Consider the following 25,870-nt stretch of genomic DNA (forward strand, 5'->3'; position numbering starts at 1 on the left):
CTGGCACTGAGATTTTGCAGTTAGCTGTTTGTTTTGCAGCAACATCTGACTGATACATGTGTTGATTTAGAAAGGCTGGTCAGAAGCAGCTGGAGACAGAACATCTGAGCAGAGACTTGACTCAAATGAGGGCAAAAAGCCATGAAGGTAGGTGAAGGAAAAGTGGCTCATCAAGAATAGGCTGAGTTTCAAGTGTGTGAAGAACAAGAGGCCAAATATGACTAGAGAAGAGCATGCACAAAGGAGAGTGGAAGGAACAGCTCAGAGAGGCTCTCACATACAGCTCTGCAGCCATTAGAGAAGGACTTTTGGATTTTAATGGAGTGTTATGAGAGTTTTTGAATGGTTTCAATAGAGAAAAGATACTGGTTGATATTTTTAAGGAGATCTCTGGCTGCTATGAGAATTGGCTATAGTGAGAGCAAGAAGATTATTGAAGATCACACAGCAGATATTCAGGTGAGAGACGATGGTGATTGTGATGAGGGTAGTCTCAGAGAACATGCTGAAGTGAGCAGATGGCGGATCTCACTGAAGGCAGAGTTAATGGAAACTTGCATGGCTGTGGGGTATGAGGGAAGAGAGTCTTGGGGACTTCCCCAGTTTCTGACCTTCACATCTCAGACAGTGATGAGCAGGAGAGATAAGATTGGGGGACACAAGACCAGACTCTTCTTTAAAACATGTTTCTTTCAGGATGTCAAATAAATGAACCTGGAACCCAGAGGAATAGTCAGGCGGAAGTTATGTATCTGTGAGTTGTCAGTGTATATGGTATTCTAAGCTATGAGGCTGGATGAGATGTTTTTGAGAACTGGGGTACCAGTAGTTCAAATGTGGATGAGGTAAAGCAGGGTAAAAACTCAAGGAACAGTGAGTTTGTCAATGAGTTTTGCTATGGTCAGGAGTTTGCATTAACCTTCAAGATTTAGGGTAGAGAAACAACGTGATCAAATATGACAGTAATAGAGGTCACTCTACTAAATGGGTCAGAATAGCAGATAAAGGCTTGAAGATAAGTTATGATGATTACAGAAGACCATAAAAGATAAAATTGCATGGGTATATGATATCAATATCAGCTGAATGTGTTTTTATAACTGAAATTGCCTTTATTCCAATTATTGTAAAATAAAATTGTGAGGTTAGTTAACTAAGTACTATTCTATCTTTGTCAAGATGCTTTCAGAGACATTTTGTCTGTGATCACAAGAAGGTATAACACAACACTCAGAAGCGGCATAGCAATGATGCAGATGAAAATTATATTGCAAATAATTCCATTATTAGGTAAACCCAAAACTTTTAGCACTAAATACAGAGTTTAAAATAAAAACATTATTTCCTTAAATGGACGATATCATGTTGCAAGCAACAAATGAACTGGTTTTAAGATATTCCATATAAGAACTAACACCCTTTTTCATTTCCCCAAAGAAACCCAGTATACTCAAAAGCAAAGAACTGAATTCCATTCATGTACACATACTGAAAGGTGCTGAACACATTTTAAAAACTGCAGAGTTAGGCTTAGGCAGTTTGACACTGGGAATAATTTCAAAGGTCAGTTTTTATTCTTAAGAATGTCCAGTAAAATAATTGTTAAAATATTCATTCTAGGAATCCAAAGTATCATATTCCTAGGTTGATTTGACTGTTACACTCATCAAGAACAGAATATAAATACAAAATAAAACGTCCCCAATTTTTAATAATAATCACTAATCTCCTGGGACACAACCAGTGCAAAAATGGTATAGAAATACTCATCTCTTCAAGGATTCTTCAAGGAGGAGGTTTGTGCATAAATTTTGAGAAACAAAACCATAACTTTGATCCAGGAGACCTGGGCTTATATATAAATAACATTCTTGTATGAACCTAGATTATATACAAATATAGTTGCTTGATTTTACAACGATATTTAATTCTTCTTCTTTGTGTAGTAGAGTTGGTGGAAAAATGAAATAAAACAATATAATCTTGTTTCTAGTAGAATGGTGGATGAGGTATCTTGAATGTCCTCTCAATCAAATATCCTGGACAAAATATGAAAAAAAAATGTAGAAACTGGCCCCAAAAGAAGAATAAAATAGAGCTCTCAAATGAGGTGAAAATGTGTTTCTTAGTATGTCAGTGTGCAATTAGATTTCACCTTCAGGTCTCTGAGTTTGATCTGATGGATAAATCTAGAACCTAGCATTCACCAGTTGGAGAAACCCATCCTTTTCAAGTTTATATTGATGATTTGTTACAATTTATTTTTGTTAAGCCATAAGCAAATACCAGAATATTTCTCTGACCACAGGGGATGTAATGAAGTAGGAAATCAATTTGGAACTAAGAAAATGTCCTATACTTCTAAACACCTTATGGGTCAAATATACATTGGAAATAAGGTAATATATTTAAAAATGCCAATTACAACATAGCCAGTGTTCATTGGGAATCCATTCTATACCGGCCCAACTTTGGGAGTCTGCACTGATATAGGGAGGAGTTCACAAATCTGTTTTTACACTGGATACTGCAGTGGGAGTGGATGATGCTTGACAACATGTGGGCACCAGGACAGTTCACACTGACAGGTACACTACTCTGACCAACAAAATGCAAATTCACTTAAAACCTTTACCAAACACCGAGTAGCTTTGTCATTATGTATTTTCTTGAGGTATAAAATCGCCATCACGTGGGATCTAAAAAACATTTTGATGTTAAATTAAAAAATATATATATATATATATAATAGCCATTGTTCTATAGTTTGAAAACTTTAGGTCAGTTCTATAATATATACTGCAGAAAACTGTCATGGGTGACAGGGTGAAGCCAGTAAGAGAGGATTAGAAAGAAAATCATAAATGTCTTTCATAAATTCCACAATTAGAATCATCCAATAACAGCAGAGGCAGGCAACCTATTTCTAATCCTTTGAGTTGAAGTGTAACAAGATGAGATTCAGTCCAGTATAGTGTCTTATGGTTAAGGTTCCCAAAAAGCTATATTCACAGTAAACCAACGCAGTAAAGGCACTGCTTTTTCCTATGTTACTGTTCTTTCCTTGGTGTGTCTGAATTTTTATGGTCCTTATGGGGGGTAAAAAAACAACACTGAGTTAAAAAATGTTATCATCTGGAAAAGTATTTGGGATAAAAAATGGGTACCTGATAAACATAAAAGTTGTCCAGAATCACTATCCTTTGAATCAAGGAGTTAAGAGAGACAAAAGCAGATGAAAAGCTGTAGAAAAATTATTCTACCACTGGGTGTATGTTTATTGGTAGGACTGATAAGTCCTAAGTAAAGAAATCGAGTCTGTTCCTCTCATCTCCTTTTGTGCTTACAACACTGCCTGAACAAGGCTTTCAAGAGTCTTTCTTACAGCCACCCTGAGAAAACAGGAAGCAATTCATCTCCTCTGATTAAAATATAACTCTACTTTGAAACAAAATCATGGTACACTTATCAGAGCGTGTTTCCTTACTTGACATTTAGTCTAAACTTGATTGAGGAGAACTAGTGTTTAATTATACAATGTGATGAAAACTTGGTAAAAAGCGAGGACTGTATCCTGAAATAAATCTGAATATTCTATATATTTTTTTTCTCATTAGAAAGAATAAAGGGGTTGGGGTTGGGGTTGTGGCTCAGTGGTAGAGAGCTCGCCTGGCATATGTGAGGCACTGGGTTCGATCCTTAGCACCGCATAAAAATAAATAAATAAAATAAAGGTATTGTGCCCATCTACAACTAAAAAAAACAAATAAAATTAAAATAAAAAAAGAAAAAAAGAAAGAATTCAGCTAGAAAACACAGAGGAACTTAGCCCAAGTCAGAACATTGGTGGCGGTAGGTGTTCCACAGAGAGCAGCCATTGACTCTGGACACTGAATGTCTGCACCTTCTCTTTGACAGATTCCATCCTGGGTTCTCCTCGATTATTTCTGCAGATTCTTACTATTTCTAAAATAGCGAACTAGGAACAACGAAAGGAACAGAACTGTGGTGGTTCTCAGGCTGACTTCTTCCTTCAAAGCAGGAAAGTGTTTCCTCACCATCTCAAGTTCCCTTTCTAGGAAATGTTGTCTTCTTTCATTAAAACTAGTATCCCTGTTCCACCAGTCACTGTTTATATGATTCTAATTAAAACTAGAACACTATCCAGCACATTGTTTCATCTTTGTCTGTCCTTTTAGCTTTTAGTCAAGACATTTTCCGTATTTATGGTTCTCCTTCAAGTGTTTGTTGCAGATGTACATATGAATATATAATCAACACCCCGGGGTTGCATAGAGTAATGCTTACTATATAAACTATCCTTGATTTATATAATCTTTTGGGGGGGAGGTGAATAGTGAGGATTGAACTCAGGGGCACTTGGCCACTGAGCCACATCCCCAGCCCTATTTCATATCTTATTTAGAGACAGGGTCTCACTGAGTTGCTTAGCGCCTCACCATTGCTAAGGCTGGCTTTGAACTCTCGATCCTCCTGCCTCAGCCATATAATCTTATAAATTAATTTAAAAATCGCATCCTGCTTTCATTCTATGTCCCAATATGATGATCTTTCTCCTTTTATCTTGAAAACAGTCCCCCTGTCAATCTGCTTCCTATGGGCACATCAGGCCCCAATGATTTTCACCTCTGTTCTTCTCAAAAATCATCATGAGCTCTCACTGTCCCCAGAATCAACCTAGACCCCTTCGTGTGACAGTCAATACCCTTGGCAGCAGAATCTCAATCATCCCTCTCACTTTATTTCCAGTCACTCTCTTACTTCCCTTTTCCAGACTCCCTGCACTATCTCCCCAGCCCACAGCATCTGTAGTCTACATCACACCATTCTCCTTTGCTTGACTCACCCTTAATCCTTCTGTTTGTCTGGCTCCTACTCATTGCTTTCAAGATCTATGTCAGTGCTCATCTCCTCAAGAATTTTAGCTGTAATAACCAGACATTTTATTTTTTTAAATTTATTTGTTTGGTACTGGGGCTTGAGCCCAGGGGCATTTTACCACTAAGCTACATCTCTGGTCCCCTTGCACCCTTTATATATTTTTATTTTGGGAGAGAGTCTTAACAAAAGTTGTTTAGGGTCTCAATAAGTAGTTGAGGCTGGCCTCAAACTTTGATCCTCTTGCCTTAGCCTCCCAAGCTGCAGGGATTACAAGCATGTGCCACTGTCCCTGGGTTTTGTTTTGACTGATATTATTTAAAATCACTCAGCAATTAATAAACAACTGCCTCAGACTTGCTCTTTTGTGTATGTTTTTTCACACTGTTATGGTTTAGATGTGAGATGTCCCCCCAAAGCTCATGTGAGGCAATGCAATGTTTAGAGGTGAAATAATTGGGTTATAAGACCTTTAACCCAATCAATGAATTCATCCCCTGATAAGAATTAACTGAGTGGTAACTGAAAGCAGGTAGGGTGTGGTTAGAGAAGATGGGGCCTTCGAGGTATATATTTTGTTACTGGTGAGGAGAGTGTCTGTCTGTCTGTCTGTCTGTCTCTCTCCTCCTCCCCACCCTCTGCTTCTTGGTGGCCATGTCCTGACCTACTTTCCTCTGCCCATACTTCCACTGTGATATTTTGCCTCACCTCAACCGTTAGGGATACTGCTGGCTGTCTATGGACTGAGACCTCTAAAACTGTGAGGTCCCTAAATAAATTTTTCTTCCTCTAAAATTATTCTTGTCACATTTTTTAGTCACAGCAGCAAAAAAGTTGACTAAACCACACATGATGTTTTTAGATTTTGTTTTCTCAAGAACACTCCAAGGTGATGTTGTGCTCTAAAACTTTTGTAAAAGTCAAAGAAGTGCCTTAGGATGTGGTGGCAACGTCATGCAAGAATTTCTAAATGCTTGATCTCATTTTCTGAACTTGCTGCTGACTGGCACTCTGCAGTCCCCTTGCTGAGGGTCAGTGACAGCTCTGTGTGCACGAGAGCAGCAGGGACATTATCCTGCGTGCTAGTTTGCTCACTGCTTCTTGTCAATTCATTATTTACTTACTGCTGGCTGTCATTCATTCTTCTCTGCCTATATTACAATGTGGAATTTAGGTATTAATAATGCCAACTACAGTGAATTGCAAAATGACATAGATTCATTAAGTAATGTTATTAAAATGCTTTTAAGGAAAAGAATATTAGTTATGCTTCAAGTCCTTTTAGAACTGGCATATGTTAGTATTCTATGTTAAAAAATTGCTCTTTACTTGATATTTACCAACTTGATGCACACATTAGATAAAATTGAATCAGGAATTTGTCTTTTGTACTTAGCATATAATAAAATGGTAAAATTATCCTATTTTAAAATTAAAATGTATAAAACTTTTTTACCATGTAAAGCTGTTTTTCCACATTTGAAAGAAACAGGGCTAATTTATTGATGCTTTGCAATGTACTATGGACTCAGGATATTTGTATTAAATAGTATAATAAATTAGGGCAATATTCAGCATTCACTAATCTCATTCACTAATACAGCTGCAGATAGTAGGTAGTTTCATACTTTAAAAAAACCTCATTATGTGTACCATGTACAATATATAGTTACAAAATAAATCCTCTGGAAATATCTATGACATATAACTCAATCATAAATAATTCCGTCTAAGAAAACAGACTCAAAATTTTGAGAATCAAAGACAAAAATCTTTTACACATTAAAACGTGGTATTTATGTTTTTCCTCACACATGGAAAATATACTTATTCCAAATGTAACATAGTTATTCCAAAAACATTGAAGCTGATTAATTTCAACATTGGCTTTCTAGATTTTTAGTCATTCTCAGGGATTTAACTCTGTTCCTAATAGTATGATGTTAACATGAGATGAATGAGACTCTGACTAGTTCAGGACTCAGTTTCTGAAGCTCCAGCCAGGTGCTGCCTTCTGAGCAAACAGGACCATAACCCAGTGCCACACTGTCATGTCCAACTAGATGCCAAATGATGCAAGCAGTTACTAACAAACAGGGAGGTCCTGCATTCAATATCATCTCATTCATTCATTTGTTGGTTTTACTATTCATTCAGAAAAAAAAAAATGTCCTGAGCACAGAATTCATTCAAGATGTGACATGAGGCCCAGAATGCACTAAGCTGTGTGAGGCAGGATACAATGGTTTCAGTCTGCTCAGTGAGGAAAACACAAGTGTGTGTGATGCTACAAAATGTCCTGAAATGAGAGGGGTGAAAAACATCATGGAAGGGCCTGGCTAATTTTGCCTAAGAAGAAAATCTGGATTAGGTAGGAATATCTATAAAAAAATTATACCAATTGGAGACTTAAAGAATGAGTTGGATTTTAATGAGCATAGAAGGAGAGAACCACCATGCTTCAGGCAGAAGGGGCATCGTGGGCAAAGGCATGGAGGTGTGGGTTTGTGCAGTATGAGAGAGAGTGTGAGGTCCCAAGTATAGAAATGAGTCCTGAGGCTGGGCTTGGTTATGAAGGATTATGAATGTCTAGGTGAACTCAGGACTTTACAGAGGCAAGAGAAAAAAGGAGTTTACCATAACTTTGTGAGACAAACAAATGGTATTATATAAAAAAAAATTCAGAATATCTTGGGTCTAATGTAGACATATTCTTTTCCTCCTCCTCTTAATAATAATGTGGAATATTTTATTGAACACTCAATTAGAAGAAACTCCAAGAGAAAGAGATCAGTAGCTTTCCTGAGGACACAAAGCTCTGAGATAATGAAAGAATAAAGATATCCAGTGTCTGATATATACACGGTCTTTATAAACAATAGCTGTTATTTTTACTATCACTACTGTTGTTTCCTTTATTACTGCCATTGCTACTCTTCCACTATTACTTATGATGACAGTATGGTATTCTGAAGGCCCCACCTACATCTCTCGTGTTCACTGTTGGATGGTCATCCCCAGCATAATGCCTGGCATATCAGTATATTTTATTAAACCAATTCAGGTCACAGTCCTTGTATTGGTGGCACAGGTCTTCTAGTGGACCAAGCAAGTCCATCCTTGGGTACTAAATAAATTCTCTAATTTCTCCACTATGTGAATCTTCATATCCTCTGAAGAGAACTGTGTATTTCTCTTCTTCTCTTTCTAACTACTCTCAGCCTAAAATTATAATTGACTAGTCTGAAAGTTCAGGAAGAGAAATGGGAGAGCAGCAGCTCACTCTGCCATGATCATCAAAGGACTTTCAGTCTCTGTGCTCACAATAAAACAAAGTGTAGGCAGGCGCTGTGGCTCATGCTTGTAAATCCCAGTGACTCAGGAAGCTGAGGCAGGAGGATCACAAGTTCAAAACCGGCCTCAGCAACTTGGCAAGGTCCTAAGCAACCTACCAAGACCCTGTCTCAAATTTAAAAAAAAGAAAAAGAAAATAAAAAGAAAAAGGGATTGGGAATATGGTACTCAGTGGTTAAGTGCCTCTTAGTTCAGTGGTAAGAGCCTCCCAGTTCAATTTGCCAATACAAAAAGAAGAAGAAAAATACAGAAGTCTAAGGCTTGCTCAATGATGAATGGACCACACTATGACTAAGAAGTACTGTTTGATTTTTCTGAACAAAGGAGAACAGACAAATGTAATTGGCTTTAATCTGAATATGCTTAAAACACAAAATTAGAGGTGTCAATTTCTTTTTTCATAATCACTATTTTTACTAGAATAAACAAGCTCTAAGTAAATAGATGTTGACTGCATTCATGATTCATACCAACAAAAGAACCTTTAATTACTACATTCTGTCTCCCAAAGCAGATTTTGAAAATGTTTCTCATGCTTTTGTGTCTGTAATGCTGGGCAAGAGCAATGTCTCGAGGAGGTCTGTCTTTATTCCCCAAATGATTTTGACAACTCAAACCCTTCTAAAACTGAAGTCTTTGCAAAGAGTACCTGGTCTATCAGTCCCTCAATAGTGGTACCGTTTACTTTAAACAGCTCTTTCAGCCATTTCCTCAATGGGTTGATATCTTGCCATGGGCACACCTGTTTGAGTTGTTCTGTCATTATAAAGGAGCAGTGTATTGTGCCTTCAAAATTCCAGGCTTACCGATGCACCGAGAGCCATCTGTTGATGTTACGTATCCACGTGGACAAACACAAAAGTAGCTTCCCACGGTGTTGGAACATTCACCAGTTTCACATATCCCAGGAATGATGCTGCACTCATCAATGTCTAATCAAGGGAAGAAGGAGAAGATAATTGAGAAAGGGCTTCATGAAATAAGGGATTTTTTTTTAAAAGAAAGAAAAAAGAGTATGAGAGCACTCATGGGTGATTAGGTCAGATCACATAACCCTGAAGATACTCTTATTTCAGGCCCTAAAGAATTTCTCACAGATATCTATGGGAACTCAGATGAAAGTCAACTCCCATGGCAGTAAAACAAGGCCAACTAAAGCAAAACTCTATATCCTTTTTCTCCCCCCAAATGCAATTTAAATTGGAAATAAGTAAAGATGTCAATGTTTTCATTTCTATTCTATGTCAACTAGGGAATTATCCTTCTAGAGCCCTTTGAAAAACACATACACAATTACATTTTAAAATATGGAATAATTACATTTGAAAAATTATAGCTGATGTTCACACTCATTATTTGAACCAATAGAGAGTAGCTGATTTTTTTTTTTCCTATTTGGCTTTGGGATATGTACTTCTATTTGAATAGGGGTATATCTGACATTCTGGGAATAACTTCAATCTAAAGTAATACAGGAACATGGCAAGGGGAAAACTTGGGAGGCTCTGGGAAGGGTCCAGTTTTCCTATTGTACCTCCCTGCACTTATCCATTTAGCTTACTCAATGTTCGGAATAGTCTATTTCCTTTCACATTAATGAAAGGTCTGCTTTCTTTTAAATTTTCCCTAAAGGAGAAAACCTGGCCATTTATATAAGCTTTAATGTACTTCTCTTCTAATCCAGTGAGCAGAGGGAGGTGGAAAGTCAAACAAAGCTGCAATTAGGTACACTGGGAGCTAATTGCTAATACATTTTAAAAGGAAATGAGCCATTGTGAGGAAAATCCAGCCAGGGTTGCTGGATTGTTGGCAGTCTTTTTTAAGAAACAGAGGTAGCAAAGACCAATGAATAGAAGGAACAATTATAAAAGCCATAAACATAGATAATTACTTAAAACTCCAAGTTTCTTTTCAGTTTTTTTCTTTCAGTTGTATATTCATTGAGAATGTGTAAACTTAAAAGGCAGGAAAAAATTACATTTTTATTGTAAATGCAAGGAAAGAAATTTAAACTCTCTGATTAAACAACATAGAGTTGAGGGGTGTTTGGCAATGCCATTCTTGCAACCCTCTATTCATTTTTCCCCCTATTTATACTCACAAGTCACTCTTGCCTACAAGCTGTGAATTAACTACGTGCATGTGTCTTCTTGGCATATTCTTTTAAAAACGTTACCAGGTTCAGACATTCTCTGAAATAATATCTTCATTTGAGGCTTAACAGTTAGCTGCTGAAGGCAGAGAGGTACAAATCAAAATCTACCAATGCCTCAAGAGAGATCAGAATTCTAACATGAATTGACTACATGAGAAGCAAATATATAATGTGGTGAAAAAGTTACCATCAGACTTAATCCAACAAAATGAAACCATGTGTGCGAAATTAGGACCTCCTGCATCCTGTGCTGCTGTCTCAGTGCAGCAGAGTTTAATGCAACTGAACATGGATCCAGCAGCAATGACACTAGAACAACTATACTGTAGTCACCAAATAAACACATCAATCACCTGGGGATAAGGAAGGCCAAAAAAATAAAATATCCCAAAACAGCAAGTCCCACAAAAGTGAAGGACCAAAACTTGCCTTTTTAGTCTCTTAAGCCTCCAGGATTGATAAAAATTCTGTTTTTTTTTTTTTTGTACCAGGGGCATGTAACCATTGAGCCACATCTCCAGCTCTTTTTAAAAATATTTTATTTAGAGACAGGGTCTCACTTAATTGCTTAAGGCCTTGCTCAGTTACTGAGGCTGGCTCTGAACTTCTAATCCTCCTGCCTCACTCTTCCAAGCTGCTGGTATTACAGGTGAGAGACACTGTGTATGGCTGATTGAGGCAAATTCTTAAAAATTAGGAGAACACAAGTCCTTTGTTTATATGTTAACTATGATTTCCAGGCCTTTCTTTTCAGAATAAAGAATTTCTTTGTGCACTAATCTTAAATATCCTCCCTGACAACAAGAAGAGGAGAAAATGGAAAGACATTTGACAGTTTCCATTTCTGGGAAAAATACCTGGGTCATAGAACAACACATGAAGTGATATTAAATTTGTAGTCTTTCTGTTAAATATTTTATTGTACAAAATCTCTGTGTTTTTCATGATTCTCCTTACAATGAAATAGGAACCTTAAAAGGTTTACTTTAAAATAACTGATATAAAAGGCTCTCAGAAAAGTATGTCAGAATCCTATATAAAAAATATGGATGCTTTTCAATTATTTTTGGGCTAGATGCCCCCCAAATTTTAAGAATTAAAAAGGTAGGTGCTCCAAAAACCTGATCAAATCCCCTATACCTCAATGAAGTTATGCCCAGTATTTGTCCATCAATTTAAATTTAGCATTAACACTTCTGTTCAGAAGGATGTGAGCACTTAGCTCTTCTGTATATTAGTTCTTCAAGAGCACATGTCATAATCAGATTTGGAACTACTATCTTCACAAATATGAAGCATATATTGCCTAGGTATAAACAAGTGTGCCTAATGATGACAAGGGTATTCCTGGGAAAAGTTCAGTGAAGTCTTAATGCTGGAATGGGTTGTTATCTGTGTTCTATACACCTAATGTGTTTCCAGTCACTTCCTCTGGAACTGGTTTGGAACTTTGGTCTGCAAATATCAGAAAAATGGATCCAAGCTGACATAAACCAGAAATTTAAATAGTTTTCACATCTGGAAGTCCAGAAGTAGCATGGATTTCAGGATTGGTTTAAGCCAATGTGTCCTGCTCATTTTCTCTGAAAAATACTCAGTAGTAGCCTGCTATGTTCTTACTTTATCTTTAGGCTGCTTTTCTCAATAGAGACAAAATGGCCATAGTAGGTTAGGCTGGACCTTTGACTGGGACATTTTAGAGGAGGAGAGGTTGTCTTTCTAGTGGCTCTCTCCTAAGAGGAAGAAAACTTTCTCCCAGAAGTCCCCAGCAAATCTTCCTTTTTGTCCCAATGTCTTGTACTGGGACACATGCCAATTTCTGAATGATTCCTCAGCCAGGAGAATGTACTGCTTGTCAGGGTCCCAGAGACCTGGACCAAGTACTGTGGCAAGTGGAAAGTAGTTAGCTTTAGACAAGTAAATAATAACAAAAAACAGTGACTAGAGACCAGTGATTCTGAAAATATGGCAGAATTGAAGAACAGGAAGTATAGAATGGTGGGAAATGATGGACAATAAGCATAGCTTCTTAAGCATTTGCCAAATCCTGAAGAGCCATTCCAAGGACTGTGGCTTATATTCTGAAGAGATGGATGTTGGCCTGGAAGGAACTTAAATGAACAAATTATTACATAAGCAAATCGATATCATAAGAAGACAATCTCTGTGTTTAATAGATGGAATGATGACAGTTTAGGGATAAATGCTGAGACCTGAAGTTAAGCTTTACAATAAGGAAGAGAACACATTGAAAAGATCATTAGAGAAATCAACAAGACTTTGTCACTGGACTCAGACATGTAGCTTGATCAACAAAGTACCTGATGTAGTGCTATGAACAGAGAATGGGACATGGAGCAAAAATCCAATTTTGATGTTAAACTGAGTTGGACATTTTTGAACTTGAAATGTTTGAGAGAAACAGGCAAAAATCTCATCTGTACAGTCAAAAACCTGGGTATGAACTCAGCCAAGAGGTAAATTCTAAAGATGTACTTGTGTGGTTTATCACGAAGTATAGGGATCGCATTTGATGTTGCAGTAATCGATGAGATTTCCAAGAAGATAGCTGAATTTAAGAAGAAGCCATGAGGACCATCAATATTTAAGGAAAATCACAGGAATAAAATAGGGCATTGGAGACTGGGAAGGAAAGAAATGTGCAGGGAAGAGCATACGAATGGAGACGAAGGAAGAGCACTGTGAAAAGGAGAGGGTCGCCAGGTATGCCATGGAAGGGTGAAGGCACAGAGGAGCTGTAAAGTGTCTGGAGATCTGAAGAATCGAAACACAGGTTTTTAGAAAAAGAAAGCTAGATCTGAACAAAACCATCTGACGGATTTCTGACTGCCAAACCACATAATCTCATATTTGTCAACCAACATTTACAATGATTGCAAATCTTACTCTGAGCAGGATATAACAAATAATTTGGTAGTAGTGTGATATCAGATGTCACTCAATTCTAACAACACTACTCTAGAGATGCTATTAATTCTAACAGGTTCACGTCACACGTAGAAGCAGTCCATGTCACACTCATGTTACAAAGGACTTGGTACAAATAAAACAAGAAATTTTGTTTCATAAAGTGTTCTCAGAATATTTTCCTTCAATCATGGCCAAAGAATGATGCATATCAGGCATATTCTGTACATTTGTGTGTATGTGTGTGTGTGTAGTTAGAAGTAAATATAATTCTGTTATATCTTGAATTTATACTTAGTCACATATTTGCTGTTTTGACATTAGGAAAATTCATGACTGAAGTGCTGAATGCAATAAATTGCTATTTTAAGCTTTTCTATATATGATACAGTAAGTTATATGGAACCATGAGGTTTAATTTCCCCTTTTCAGATCTGAACGTATGATGAATCTTCAGAATTTTGTTGTATATCTGTAAAGAACTTTATTGTGATAAAATGTGTATACTATATAATTCACTAACTTGAAGTGCACAATTTAGTTTTTTAATACACTCACGGGATTGTACAATCATCGCTATAACATAATTTTGGAACATTTTCATCACTCCAAAATAAATTTTACCCCATAAGCAATCACTCTTCTTATCTTCCTCCAAGCCTGATGCTGTACATTCGTCAATTCTGTGCATTTCCTATCTATGATATCATACCACAGGCAGTCTTTTGTGACTGGGTGCTTCCACTTAGTATGTTTGCAAGATTCATCCATGTTATAATGTGACAAGTACTTCAATCCTTTTTACTAGTGAATAATATTCTGCTGTATGAATTAACTACAGTTTACTTATCCTTTGACGTTTGATGAATACTTAGGTGATTTCCATTTTTTTAGCTATCATAAACAGTCACCATGAACTTTCAAGTACTAATTCTGTGTTGTCTTATGCTTATCTCTATCAGGTTGTACACCTAGTGTGGAACTTTTGAGTCATATAGTAAGTCTGTTTAGCTTGTTGAGGAACTGACAAACTATTTTCAAATTAGCTGTACTGTTTTACATTCCCACCAGCAATGTATGAGGGTCCCAAAGAACATTCTTCATTATATTTGTTCTCTCTCTCTCTCTCTCTCTCTCTCTCTCTTTTTAGTTGAGTGTGCAAGTGGTACCACATTGTTCTTTGGTTTTCATCTTCCTCATGACTAATGATGAGCACCACAACTATTATCCTTCTGTAGAGTCTTTGAAGAGAAGTATCCATTAATTTCCTTTGCCCATTGTATTTTTTAGTTATTTGTCTTTTTAAAATAAGTTGTAAGAGCTCTTTATTCAAGCCCCTTAACTGATGTTTTATTTGTATATGAGCTGTAGAACTAGGTTTACAATCTTTGTAAAGATGAAATCTGGGAGTTTGACAGGAACTGTGTTGCATCTGAACATCAATATGGACAGAACTGCCATCTTAACAATATTATGACTTCCCATCTATAAAGATAGGCTATTTTTCCTTTTAATAGACCTTCTTTAATTTCTTATAGCAATATTTCCAGCTTTCAGTGTGCCCATCTCTTAATTAGTGTTAAAATTTATTTTTAAGCACTTTTTTCCTTTAAAGTGCTTATTTATTCTTTGTTCTTTAAATGAAATTCTTATAAATTAAATTCTTTTCTTAATTTCATTTTCAGAATGTTCACTTGGTGCATACAAAGTAAAATTCATTTTGTATACTGATCTTGAAGTGCAGCCTTGTTAAACTCACTTGTTGGTTCTAATACCATTTTATAGTCTGTTCACTTCAGTTGATACCTTATCTACTAACTGTATGTCATCTGTAAATAGAGATATAGTAGTCCCCTTTTATCTGGGTTTCTGCCTTCTGTGGTTTTAGTAACTCATGCTCAAAAAAATGATCCCAAAAATGTAAAATGAAAAATTCCAGAAATAGTCTTTCATAAGTTTTAAAGTGTGTGCCACTGTGAATAGCACGAGGAAATCTTACACCCCACTTGCTGATCATACCTTTGATCAGCATATCAATGCTGTATATGGTACCCATCTATTAATCTTTTACTAGCCCTGTGTTTAAGTAGCTCCTATTTTACTTAATGGCCCCAAAGTGAATGAGTAGTGCACCTAATAGCTATGCCTAATTTATAAATTGGATTTTATCACAGTTATTAACTATGGTTTCAGGCTTTCACTGCAGGCTTGGAGTATATGCCTTGAAGATAAGGGGAGACTCTTTAGTTTCACTTCTTCCTTTCCAGTCTGGATACAATGTACTTCCTTCTCTTACCTAACTGGAACCTCTAGCCCAATGCTGAATAGTAGAATGTGGACAGACATCTTGTTTTGTTCCTGATCTTAGGGACACTATTAATTCTTTTGCTATGAAGTATGATGTTGACTGTAGTTTTTCATAGATGCTCTTTATCAAGGTGAGGAAGTTCCTTTCTCTTCCTAATTTTGGGGTCATTTTAACTATGAAAGGATGGCATTTGTTTCACATGGTTTCCTGCATTTATTGACATGATCCTGGCTTTTGTTCTTTATTCTTACCTACACATTATATTGATTGAGTTACAGATGCTGAGCCAATTTTGCATCCGTGGCATAGATTTCAACTGATAATGAAGGGTAAATCCTTTTTTATGGAGCCAGATTTGACAACTGACAATGACATAATATTTTTTTTTTTTTACATTGGGCTGCATTTCTTTTAATTTCCAGAGATTTTAAATAATGCATTTTTAAAACTTTTAAAAAATGTAGTTTACCAGTCAAATTCTTGTGTGGCTAGGTCAAGCTCTAATGAGACTTTTATTTACATTCAGGAAGCCCCGCCCTCCAAGCTGTGACTTTTAAAACTGAATTCAGGTTCTCTGAACCATTAATCATTAAAGATCTTACTGATTACATTGTTATTGCAACCAATAAATCTGATATATTAACTTCCTTAGTCTAGCTGACCAATTAGCATACAATTTTTTTCCTTATATACAATTTATTTGTGGGAAGGGGGACAAATGCAATCCTTAGAATCTTTGTGTGCATTTTTTTCCAGTAGAATATGCATATACATAAAACTGGAAGGACACTGTAAGTTGGAAGGACACTGTTTTACCTTCAGTTCTAATTGATAATATGGGCTTTATCTGCTATTCTATAATATGTATTTTTTTAAATGTGGAATCAGACAAAATTTAAATAAACATGGAAAATTTAGCTTATTGATGATAACTAGCTTTTAAAGGTGTAATTTCTCAAATAATTTGGCTTAAATAAAGAGAAGTAATAATTCTACTTTTGGCAAAGACATCAGTCAATGGTGATAAAAAAAAAACAGGGCTGAGTTAAGAACAGGGGACAGGAGAGGCAATGACATCATCTAAGGTCTTGGTTAATGAGGATAGGAGTATGAGAAAAATGGATGATACAAGAATACCCCAAAAGCAAAAGCAAAAGCAAGAGTAAGAGAAAGGGACAGTAAGTCTCCATTATAAGCTAATATTGATAAAATTAGAAAGGTTAAAAAATTTTGCAGAAAATTCATAGTTTCATCATTAACATCCTGAGTTATTAATATCTAAAAATAGCTGAAAGTCTAGGGTGGATCCCTGGAAGGTGACTGACATCTATGGATACAAACAGTTGAAACCATCATTGTGGATAAAATCAGTAGGATGAGAATATAAAGTGATGAGAAGCAGAGACCACAATAGAAGAGAAAATTTTACAAACAATTACTATGAGCATGTATTCATTTGAGAAAAGAGAAGTGAAGACAAAGAGAGGGTTAAGAGAGGTCACCAGAATTGCTGAAAAGCTATTCAAATTTTAAGGAAGTCAAATAGTGACAGGCAGAATAATGAACACTCACGATGTCATTCCTGCAACCTGGGAATATGTCAGTTTACATGATCAAACGGGATTTCAGTTGCTATTCAGCTAATCTCCAGATGTGGAGATGACCCTATTGCCAACTCCAATGTAATCACAAGTGCCAGATTCAGAGGGAGATTTGCAGATGCTGCACTGCTAGCTGCAAAGATGGAAGGGGCCACAAGCCAAGGAATGAGAGCTGCTTCTAGAAGCTGGGAGAAAAAAAAATTGTATATTCCCTAAATTCATAAGGCACATAGGCCTGCAGATGCCTTGATTTCAGCCCAGTGAGACCCATGTCTGACTTCAGACTTCTAGAACTAGAAAAGCACAAGTCTGTGTCATTTTAAGTCATTAAATTTGTGGTAACAAGTTCAGGCAGCAATAGGAAACTAATATGCTAAGGAAACATATTTAAGAAGAAATAGGGTAATCTCTAAGAGAAAATGCCATCAGAAATTCTAGAAAACAAAGGCAATGTTAAGAAAGAAAAATCATTACATCTTGAGGAACTTGAGATGACTGGTACAGAATAGGGTTTTAGGAAACTTTACAGTGAAGAGAGTCAGAGAATAATAATATAATGAGAGATGGTTAAAGACATGGAGAAGAGGATTTGTGCTGATGTGTCCAAGGATGAACTTGGCTACAGGTAAAGAGGAAGAGACACAAGCTATGAACTAATAATGGCAAATTTCAAAGCTGCACAGACAGATGATGGAATTAGGCAAAGAGCTAGAGCAGGTATCTCTGAAAAAAATTGGAAGATATTCATCAAATATAGGAAATGAAGACATAGCAATAGAGGAAATTTGAGCTGTGTAAGTTCATATCAGATATCTTCAGTCTTTCCAATAGAGTCAAAAATAGAACAGATGTTACAAAACCTTAATGTGTTAAAGAATCACCTGGGCAGGTATTAAAAATGCAGATTTTGAGTTTCAATCAAGATGCTTTACTCTTCCCATTCTGTTCCAAACACACAGCACTGACAGATTACATGAACAAGAGAGTTGGGGCTGTAGCTCAGTGGTAGAGTATTTGCCTCACATGCACAAGGTCCTGGGTTCCATCTCCAGCATCACAAGGAAAAAATACGAAGCTTCATCAACTGAATCAATTTTTTTTTAAATGGGAGGGGAGGGGCTGGGGTTGTGGCTCAGCAGTAGAGCGCTGGCCTCGCGCGTGCAAGGCCCTGGGTTCCATCCTCAGCACCACATAAAAATAAATAAATAAAGGTATTGTGTCCAACTACAACTAAAAACTAAATATTTTTTTTTAAATGGGAGGAGGGAGAGCCAACTAATTTCAAAATACAAGAAAAAAAAAATTATTGGTCCAGAAATAAGATTGCAAGGCAGCAATCTGAGCTGCACTCTTTCCCCAGAAGCTGGCAGTGGTGGCTAGCATCCACGACTGTACCTGATGATAATATGGAGTAAGAGAGCCACAGCAGGAACAGTGCAGGGTGCAGGGGGAAGGAAGGGAAGAGGGCCAGGAAAGACTTCCAAGGCAAAGTGACAGTTAAACTGAAACAGATAAACAGGCTTACAACAAGCCAGGAAAATGAAATGGAATAGTGATTTCCAGGCAAAGGAAAGAGGCTGCACAAAGGCAAGGCAAGAATTCTCTAGCTGATGAACTAAGTAAGTGTTACTGTGTGGAAAAAGTGAGTGGAAAGAAGTAAGGTTAGAGAGGTAAGCAGAGAATGAATCATGTAGGATCTTTATCCTGAGAATAGGGGATCCAAACAGGAGTGGCATGATCAAACTTACAACCTAGATAGATCACTGTGGTTGCCTTGTGAAGAAGCGGTTGCAGAGAAAGATGTAGGCGACCCTAAAGAAAGCTATCTTAGTAATGCAAAAGAGAGACAATAATGATAAAGGCAGAGAAGTAAATGAATTCAAAACAGATTTAGGAAGTAGAATACATTCAAACATTTTGGTGATAAAAGGGTTGAGCTGGACCTAGGTTTATGAGTTGAGCAAAAGAATTAATGGTGCCATTCCCTGCACTGGAGATCATGAAAATGATGGTAAGTTACCCACAGGGTGAGTGTAGTAGAACCAGGAACTGAGCCTGTGCCTGCTGAGATAACCATGGGGTGTTTACAGTATAACTGCCTGGCAAGTGGATGCATACAAAGGCTAGGTCTTCCATGTTGGGAAGCCAACTGCACATGGATGATAGACTCTGCAGGGATGTTATCTTTTTAAACACTAATTTGGAGTAACTCAGGCATGAAGCAATGGTGGCAAAAGGCAGTTCCATCACAGTGCTTTTTAACATTACAACAATTGGAAAGCTATTTCTACTTCAAAATACACAAAAGCATAAAATTTACTGATAACATGTCCAAGAAAAATGCAATTCCATTTTCGGTCTACATCCCAAAATGATATTTTGGGGGAAGCATAGCCACTATATGGTTTTTCTTTCTGTCTGCCTTCCTGCACCCCAGACCCATCTATGTGTTTTACTCAGGGTGGGAACATGCTGGTACCCTTTGTTAATCCAAACTTAGGACACATGAAGACAAACTTTAAACACAGACTGTCAAGACAAGCAAGACTAAATTATTTACAAATTCTAAAATTCTGAAGACAACATGGTTGATGCTAAGCTTTTGTAGGAGGATACTTCTAACAACTGAGTGAAGCTGTTAAAACCACGTCTTTCAAAATCTTTCCCCCAATCCTCCCTGCCTATCATAATTGCCTTAACATTTTTAAATAAATCCAGAAAAAGTAAATTGAAAGTCTCCCTTAATGTTGGGTAAAACCTAAATTTCAGCAACATGAAAGTCAGGAAATTCCAAAGTTAAACTTACTATAACCATTTGAACTTGGCAAAGTTGCAAGAATTTAGTACTTTTTGTTCCCATTTTTCTCATTAAGCATCAGCACATTAAGGTATAAACATAAAACCTTGAGGATTTTTAAATGTATTTTGGCATAATTCAATAAGAAAATTAATTTATGAATCCTTGTTATTTTATTAATATGAATGGTACATTAAAGTCATTTATTTTGTCTTCTAAATAAATGGCATCAAGTGAAAAAGAAATCTGTTCCACATTCCACTAAAAATTACTAAAAATTATTAAATTCTGTGTTTTTTATACTTACTACCATAAAAGGAAATAAACTCAGTGAAAATGTTATAATCAGTCACTAACATTCATACCATGTGGAATTTTTATGAAGAAAGTTAATTTTTAAATTAGCACAATTGTATTTTTCTTAGTTTTTGTTGATTTTTTTTTAAAAAAGAATTTCCATGACAGGCAACATTTTACAAAGTCCAGCTTAAATTTAAAAAGCAGCTGCAAGTACACAGAATCACAGAAATACAGTGTGCATATGTATAAAATGGGGGTGTAAATGCTGTTATGAGTATGGAGAGGTCACTCCTAAGTCTCAGCCTGTAAAATATACACTTTGATATTCTCAAGGAGGTGATGGAACTACATCAATCCAAGAGCCATTTACTAGCATTCTCTGCAATCAATCCATCCATCAATCAATCAATTCAGAATGGCTAATAGGATAGCCTATCAATTCTGTGAGTGAAGCTCATCAGGACCACCTCCATTAGGACTTGAACTGGGTTACGTAGACATATTTGCCCTACGTATTGAATAACTACTTTACGGTACACCACAGTTGTTGCTTATCTATAACTAAGTCATCTCACAGATCTCATGGGTATTAACACAACTCGGCGATCTTCACTGAAGACCTGTCGTTTGAAATTCCCTGTTTTTTTTTTTTTAATTCCCTGTTTTTTAAATTACTCAGGCCTCCTGTTTGATGATTCATGCAAAAGTGAAACTTTTGCCTGTACACTCAATAGTTTCAGATTATCCAAGGGACTCTATGGTGACAGGTATTTTAAACTGCCAGGGTACAGACAGAAAGCAACTGTATTATTTCTCCCACTGCTCCTTCACACTTCTCTTGACAAGTTCTTTACTGAGCTTAGGAATTCTCAGGAAATTCCCATAGATTTTTCCCAGCTTTTTCAGATGAACAGAAGATCCACTCAAATCCAAAAATCCCAAAGCTCTCATCTTCCATTAAGTTAAAACATTTCCTCTTCCCAGCAGGGACTCCCTCAGGCATGAATGCCTTCAGTGAAGGAGGGGAATGGCTGACTTCTTTCCTTTTTCTCCCTCCCTAGCTAGCAGATACTATGAGCATATTCTAGGTTGCAGTGAGGAGGGCAGAGGACAGGGCTAGTAACAAAGATCTAACTGGGTGGGTCAAGATGTAATGCCATGGATCTTTTCTTTTTCTCCTTTGCTGGTTCTTTTTCATGTCCTGGACCTCTAAATGATGATGTTCTAAGGCTGAGCACTTGGACTTCTCTATTAAGATGGCTCCCTTGTTGATCTTGTCTAGCCTCAAGGCTTTAACTATCAACTATAAGCAGTACATATAGTATAGTAACATTCCTAAGTATTTATTGCCATCCTTGACCTTGCTCTTGAACTTGATTTAAACATACAACTACAAATGTCTATCTGATTGTTTAATAAGAATTAACTACCAACAACTGAGCTCCTGATAATTCTGTCCTCTGCTCTGTCCACCCACAGATGTTATCCATCTCAGTTAATGGCAACTTCAACATTCTGGTTCCAAAACTTTGAAATTACTATTTCTTTTCCTCTCTTCCTCACAACTGATCTGCAACAAATTCTGCTGGCTCAACCTTCAAAATTTAACCACTTCTCATCACTTTTATGGAAAACTCTGTGGTCTGAGCTTCTATCAGAACTCACTTGGATCACTATAGCATCCTGCTAATTGGTCACCATGCTTCCACATGAGTCTGCTAATTATCTGTTTTTACCATCCAACAGCTAGAGTAAACCATTGACAAAAAGAAAGAAAGAAAGAAAGAAAGAAAGAAAGAAAGAAGAAGAAGAAGAAGAAGAAGAAGAAGAAGACGACGACTTTACTCCATTATTCAAAACCTCCAATGGCTCCCATCTCAAGAGCTCAAACTAAAGCCCAAAGTACTTATCATGTCCTGAAAAACTCACAAGACCTAGTACCAGGCTGCATCTCCAAATCCATCTTTTAGTCTCCTCACCTTCTGCTCCAGTCCCATAGACCTCCTAATGTCTCCTTAACACCTCTGCCAAGGACACTGCATTTGCTGGTCCACATCTGGAATTCTCTCCCCAGAGTTTATTCTTTCACCTCCTTCAGTTCTTCATTTGAATACCACCATGTCAATGACTTTCTTTGGTGCCTAATTTATAATTTCATACATGTATCAGCATTTTATAGGCTCTCACCCTGATTTATTTTTCTGATGTTTTATCACTTCTGACATAGAATAGATTTCACTTGTTCATTTTCCTTTGTCTCTATAAGTCAGCCTTCCTGAGAACAAGGATTTTGTTTTGCTTTGTTCATTGCTCTATCCTGATGGTCTAGAAGTATGCCAGGAACTCAATATTTCTCAAAGATTCTGGCATCAATGGTCTCTTGTGTGGCAGGTTCAAAATCTATAGTATCAATTCTTTTAGGAAACTTCCCAACTCTCAGAGCACTCGCCTCTCACGAATGATCCTAGGAGTACCTGCTCTACCTGATCTATATTGTAATTCTTTCTAAGATTTGTATTTTTATACAGGTTGGTGGTAAGCAGAACAATCTTTCTCCTCCTTTTTCCCCTTCTTCTCATACGTACTGCTCATCAGTTACATAGATGTTAAAGATAGCAATATATATAGGATAGTAACATTCCTAAAGGAACAACACAATCATAAATTATTGTCTTAAATGGGAATAGGGTCTAGAATACAATCTATTCATGAGACCCACACACTTTCTTGATTTCAGGTAGAAATACTACCAATCAACTAGCCACTACAAAATAAAGTGTTCATGTGTACTAGTACACAGGATTTGTACAATACAATATTATACTCTCTGAAAAAAAATGTTTGATTAAAAATACCAATATTTCATTCTGAAGACAAGAAGAAAAAAAGAAATATTTTAAGATTTTAAATCAAATTTTAAGTAAACATAAAAAAGTTACACTTCCTATTTTTCTTTACTATTCAATTATGAAAATGTTTTTTCCCTATCATGGTAAATTAAGAAAAAGATTCCATATGAGAAGAAAACTTATGATAATCTAATTTTCAAATTGCTGTATCCTATGAGTTTATTACATTGGATTAATTTTCTAAGCCTCCAACTAAATTTTCACAGTATGGTTTTACTAAAGTATTGGATGAGAATATATATATATATATATATATATATATATATATATATATATTTTTAGTAAACTTCAAATGTTTTGTATTGCAAAACATCTTTAAGGACTTCAAATCTGTCATACTTAAAAATGAAATAAAACAAGAAAGCAACCTATCGTATTTATTCCCAAATACCATTTGAGCATTTCTTTTTCAAAAAACTCCTTTACTTTGAATTACCTATTAAGACATTTTCGTTGTTTTTCTACTGTTAGCCTTTTTTAAAAAATATATATTTCTAAGGGTTCCTTATTTTATCCTTTTGTCTTTAATATGCATTGCAAATATTTTTTGCTTTTTGCCATTTTTCTTTTGATATTCCTTTTGATATCTTTGCCATGTAAAAGTGGTTTTCTTTTTTTCTTTCATTTTCTTTCCTTCTTTATTCCTCTTCTTCTCCTTCTTCCTCTCTATTTCTCTCCTTTTTTTTTCTTTTTGGTACTGGGTATTGAAACCCAGGGGTGCATTACCACAGAGCCACATCGCAAGCCCTCTGCTTTGTTTTTCATTTTTTATTTTGAGACAGGGTCTTGCTAAATTGTGTAGGGCGGGCCTCACTAATTTGCTGAGGCTGGCCTCAAATCTGGGATCCTCCTCCCTCAGTCTTGCAAATCACTGAGATTACAGGAGTGTGCCAAAACATGCAGCATTTTCAGACTTTTATGTAGTTAAATATATCAATTATTTTCTTCATGAATTCTGGATTTTTAATACAAAAAAATATTCTTATGTTTTATCATAGTACATTTACTATTTCATTTTTAAAAGTGAGTCTTATTTGTTATAATCAGCTAACTTCTTTATCATGTATTATATTCACCTATTAAACATAACATTGATTTTAAAGCACTTTCTTATTTGTCTATGTTTAAAACTGAATTTGTTTATTTCTAAGCCTAGAGTGGTAGTTTCAGAAAGAAGTTGTTATATTTTTGTTTCTCTTGTAAAATTGTATTTTAAGAATACAATACTAGAAGGTAGGCGGGCCTGCGACCCACCGGCAGAACAGGAGCAGCGGCCTGCTGAGAGGCAGAGCCGCCCCCTCCCCCTGCGCCAGCAAGGTAGACGGAACTGTGACCACCCACAGAACAGGCCCAGCGGCCTGCTGAGGGGCAGAGCCGCCCCCCAACCCCCGCGCCTGCCAGGTAGGCGGAACTGTGACCACCGACAGAAAAGGCCCAGTGGCCCGCGGAGGGGCAGAGCTGCCAACCACTCCTGCAAGGTAGGCGGGCCTGGGACCCACCGGCAGAAGAGGAGCAGCGGCCTGCTGAGAGGCAGAGCCCCCCCTCCCCCTGCGCCGGCAAGGAAGACGGAACTGTGACCACCCACAGAACAGGCCCAGCGGCCTGCTGAGGGGCAGAGCCGCCCCCACCCCCTGCGCCTGCCAGGTAGGCGGAACTGTGACAACCGACAGAAAAGGCCCAGTGGCCCGCAGAGGGGCAGAGCTGCCAACCACTCCTGCAAGGTATGCGGGCCTGCGACACACTGGCAGAACAGGCGCAGCGGCCTGCTGAGAGGCAGAGCCGCCCCCTCCCCCCGCGCCTGCAAGGTAGACGGAACTGTGACCACCAACAGAACAGGCCAGACCTGCAACCGAGAGACAGAACAGGCCCAGTGGCCTGAGGAAGGGTAGAGCCGCCCCCCGCCCCCAGCGCCTGCAAGGTAGGCGGACCTGCGACCCACCGGCAGAACAGCCCCAGAGGCCTGCAGAGGGGCAGTGCCGCTGCCTGCGCCTGCAAAGTAGGCAGAACTGCGACCACCGACAGAACAAGCCTAGCGGCCCCCAGAGGGACAGAGCCGCCGCCCGCGCCTACAAGGTAGGCGGACCTGCTACCGACCGGCAAAGCAGGCCCAGCGGCCTGCCGGCGTGGTAGGCACATTGCCCCAATTGGAGGAGGGGCAGAGCCGCCGCCCGTGCCTGCGAGGGAGACTTTGCAACTATACAAGACCAATATAAATATATAGGGGGAAAATTCAATAGCACAACAGTTTCACCAAGTAGAAAGGAACGCGAACAGTATGAAGAGACAAGGAAAGAAAGGACCACAAGCAATGCAGGTCAACTCAACGTTAGAAGAGGTAATAGCTGCAGCAGATGGAATGTCAGATAAAGAATTCAGGATATACATGCTTCAGATGATCTGGAGTCTCAAGGAAGACATCAGACAGCAAAATCAGACAATGAAAGATCACTTCAACAATGAATTACATAAACAAATCCAAGAAGCAAAAGATCAACTATACAGGGAGATAGAGGTTATAAAAAACAAACAAACAGAAATCCTAGAAATGCAGGAAGCAATAAACCAACTTAAAAACTCAATTGAGAATACTACCAGCAGAGTAGAACACTTAGAAGATAG

General features: G+C 37.5%; 1 protein-coding gene across 1 annotated transcript in view; it reads right to left on the minus strand.

Moving 5' to 3' along the window:
• Fbn2 (fibrillin 2) overlaps nt 1-25,870 on the minus strand; it is a 231,897-nt gene that overhangs the window by 108,600 nt on the left and 97,427 nt on the right. Inside the window, exon 8 of the mRNA XM_027949328.2 lies at nt 9,060-9,185. Coding sequence (XP_027805129.2) covers nt 9,060-9,185 — 126 coding nt within the window. The remainder of the gene's footprint in view (nt 1-9,059; nt 9,186-25,870) is intronic.

This window comes from Marmota flaviventris, chromosome 5 (assembly GCF_047511675.1).
Source record: "Marmota flaviventris isolate mMarFla1 chromosome 5, mMarFla1.hap1, whole genome shotgun sequence".
Classification (NCBI taxonomy): domain Eukaryota; kingdom Metazoa; phylum Chordata; class Mammalia; order Rodentia; family Sciuridae; genus Marmota; species Marmota flaviventris.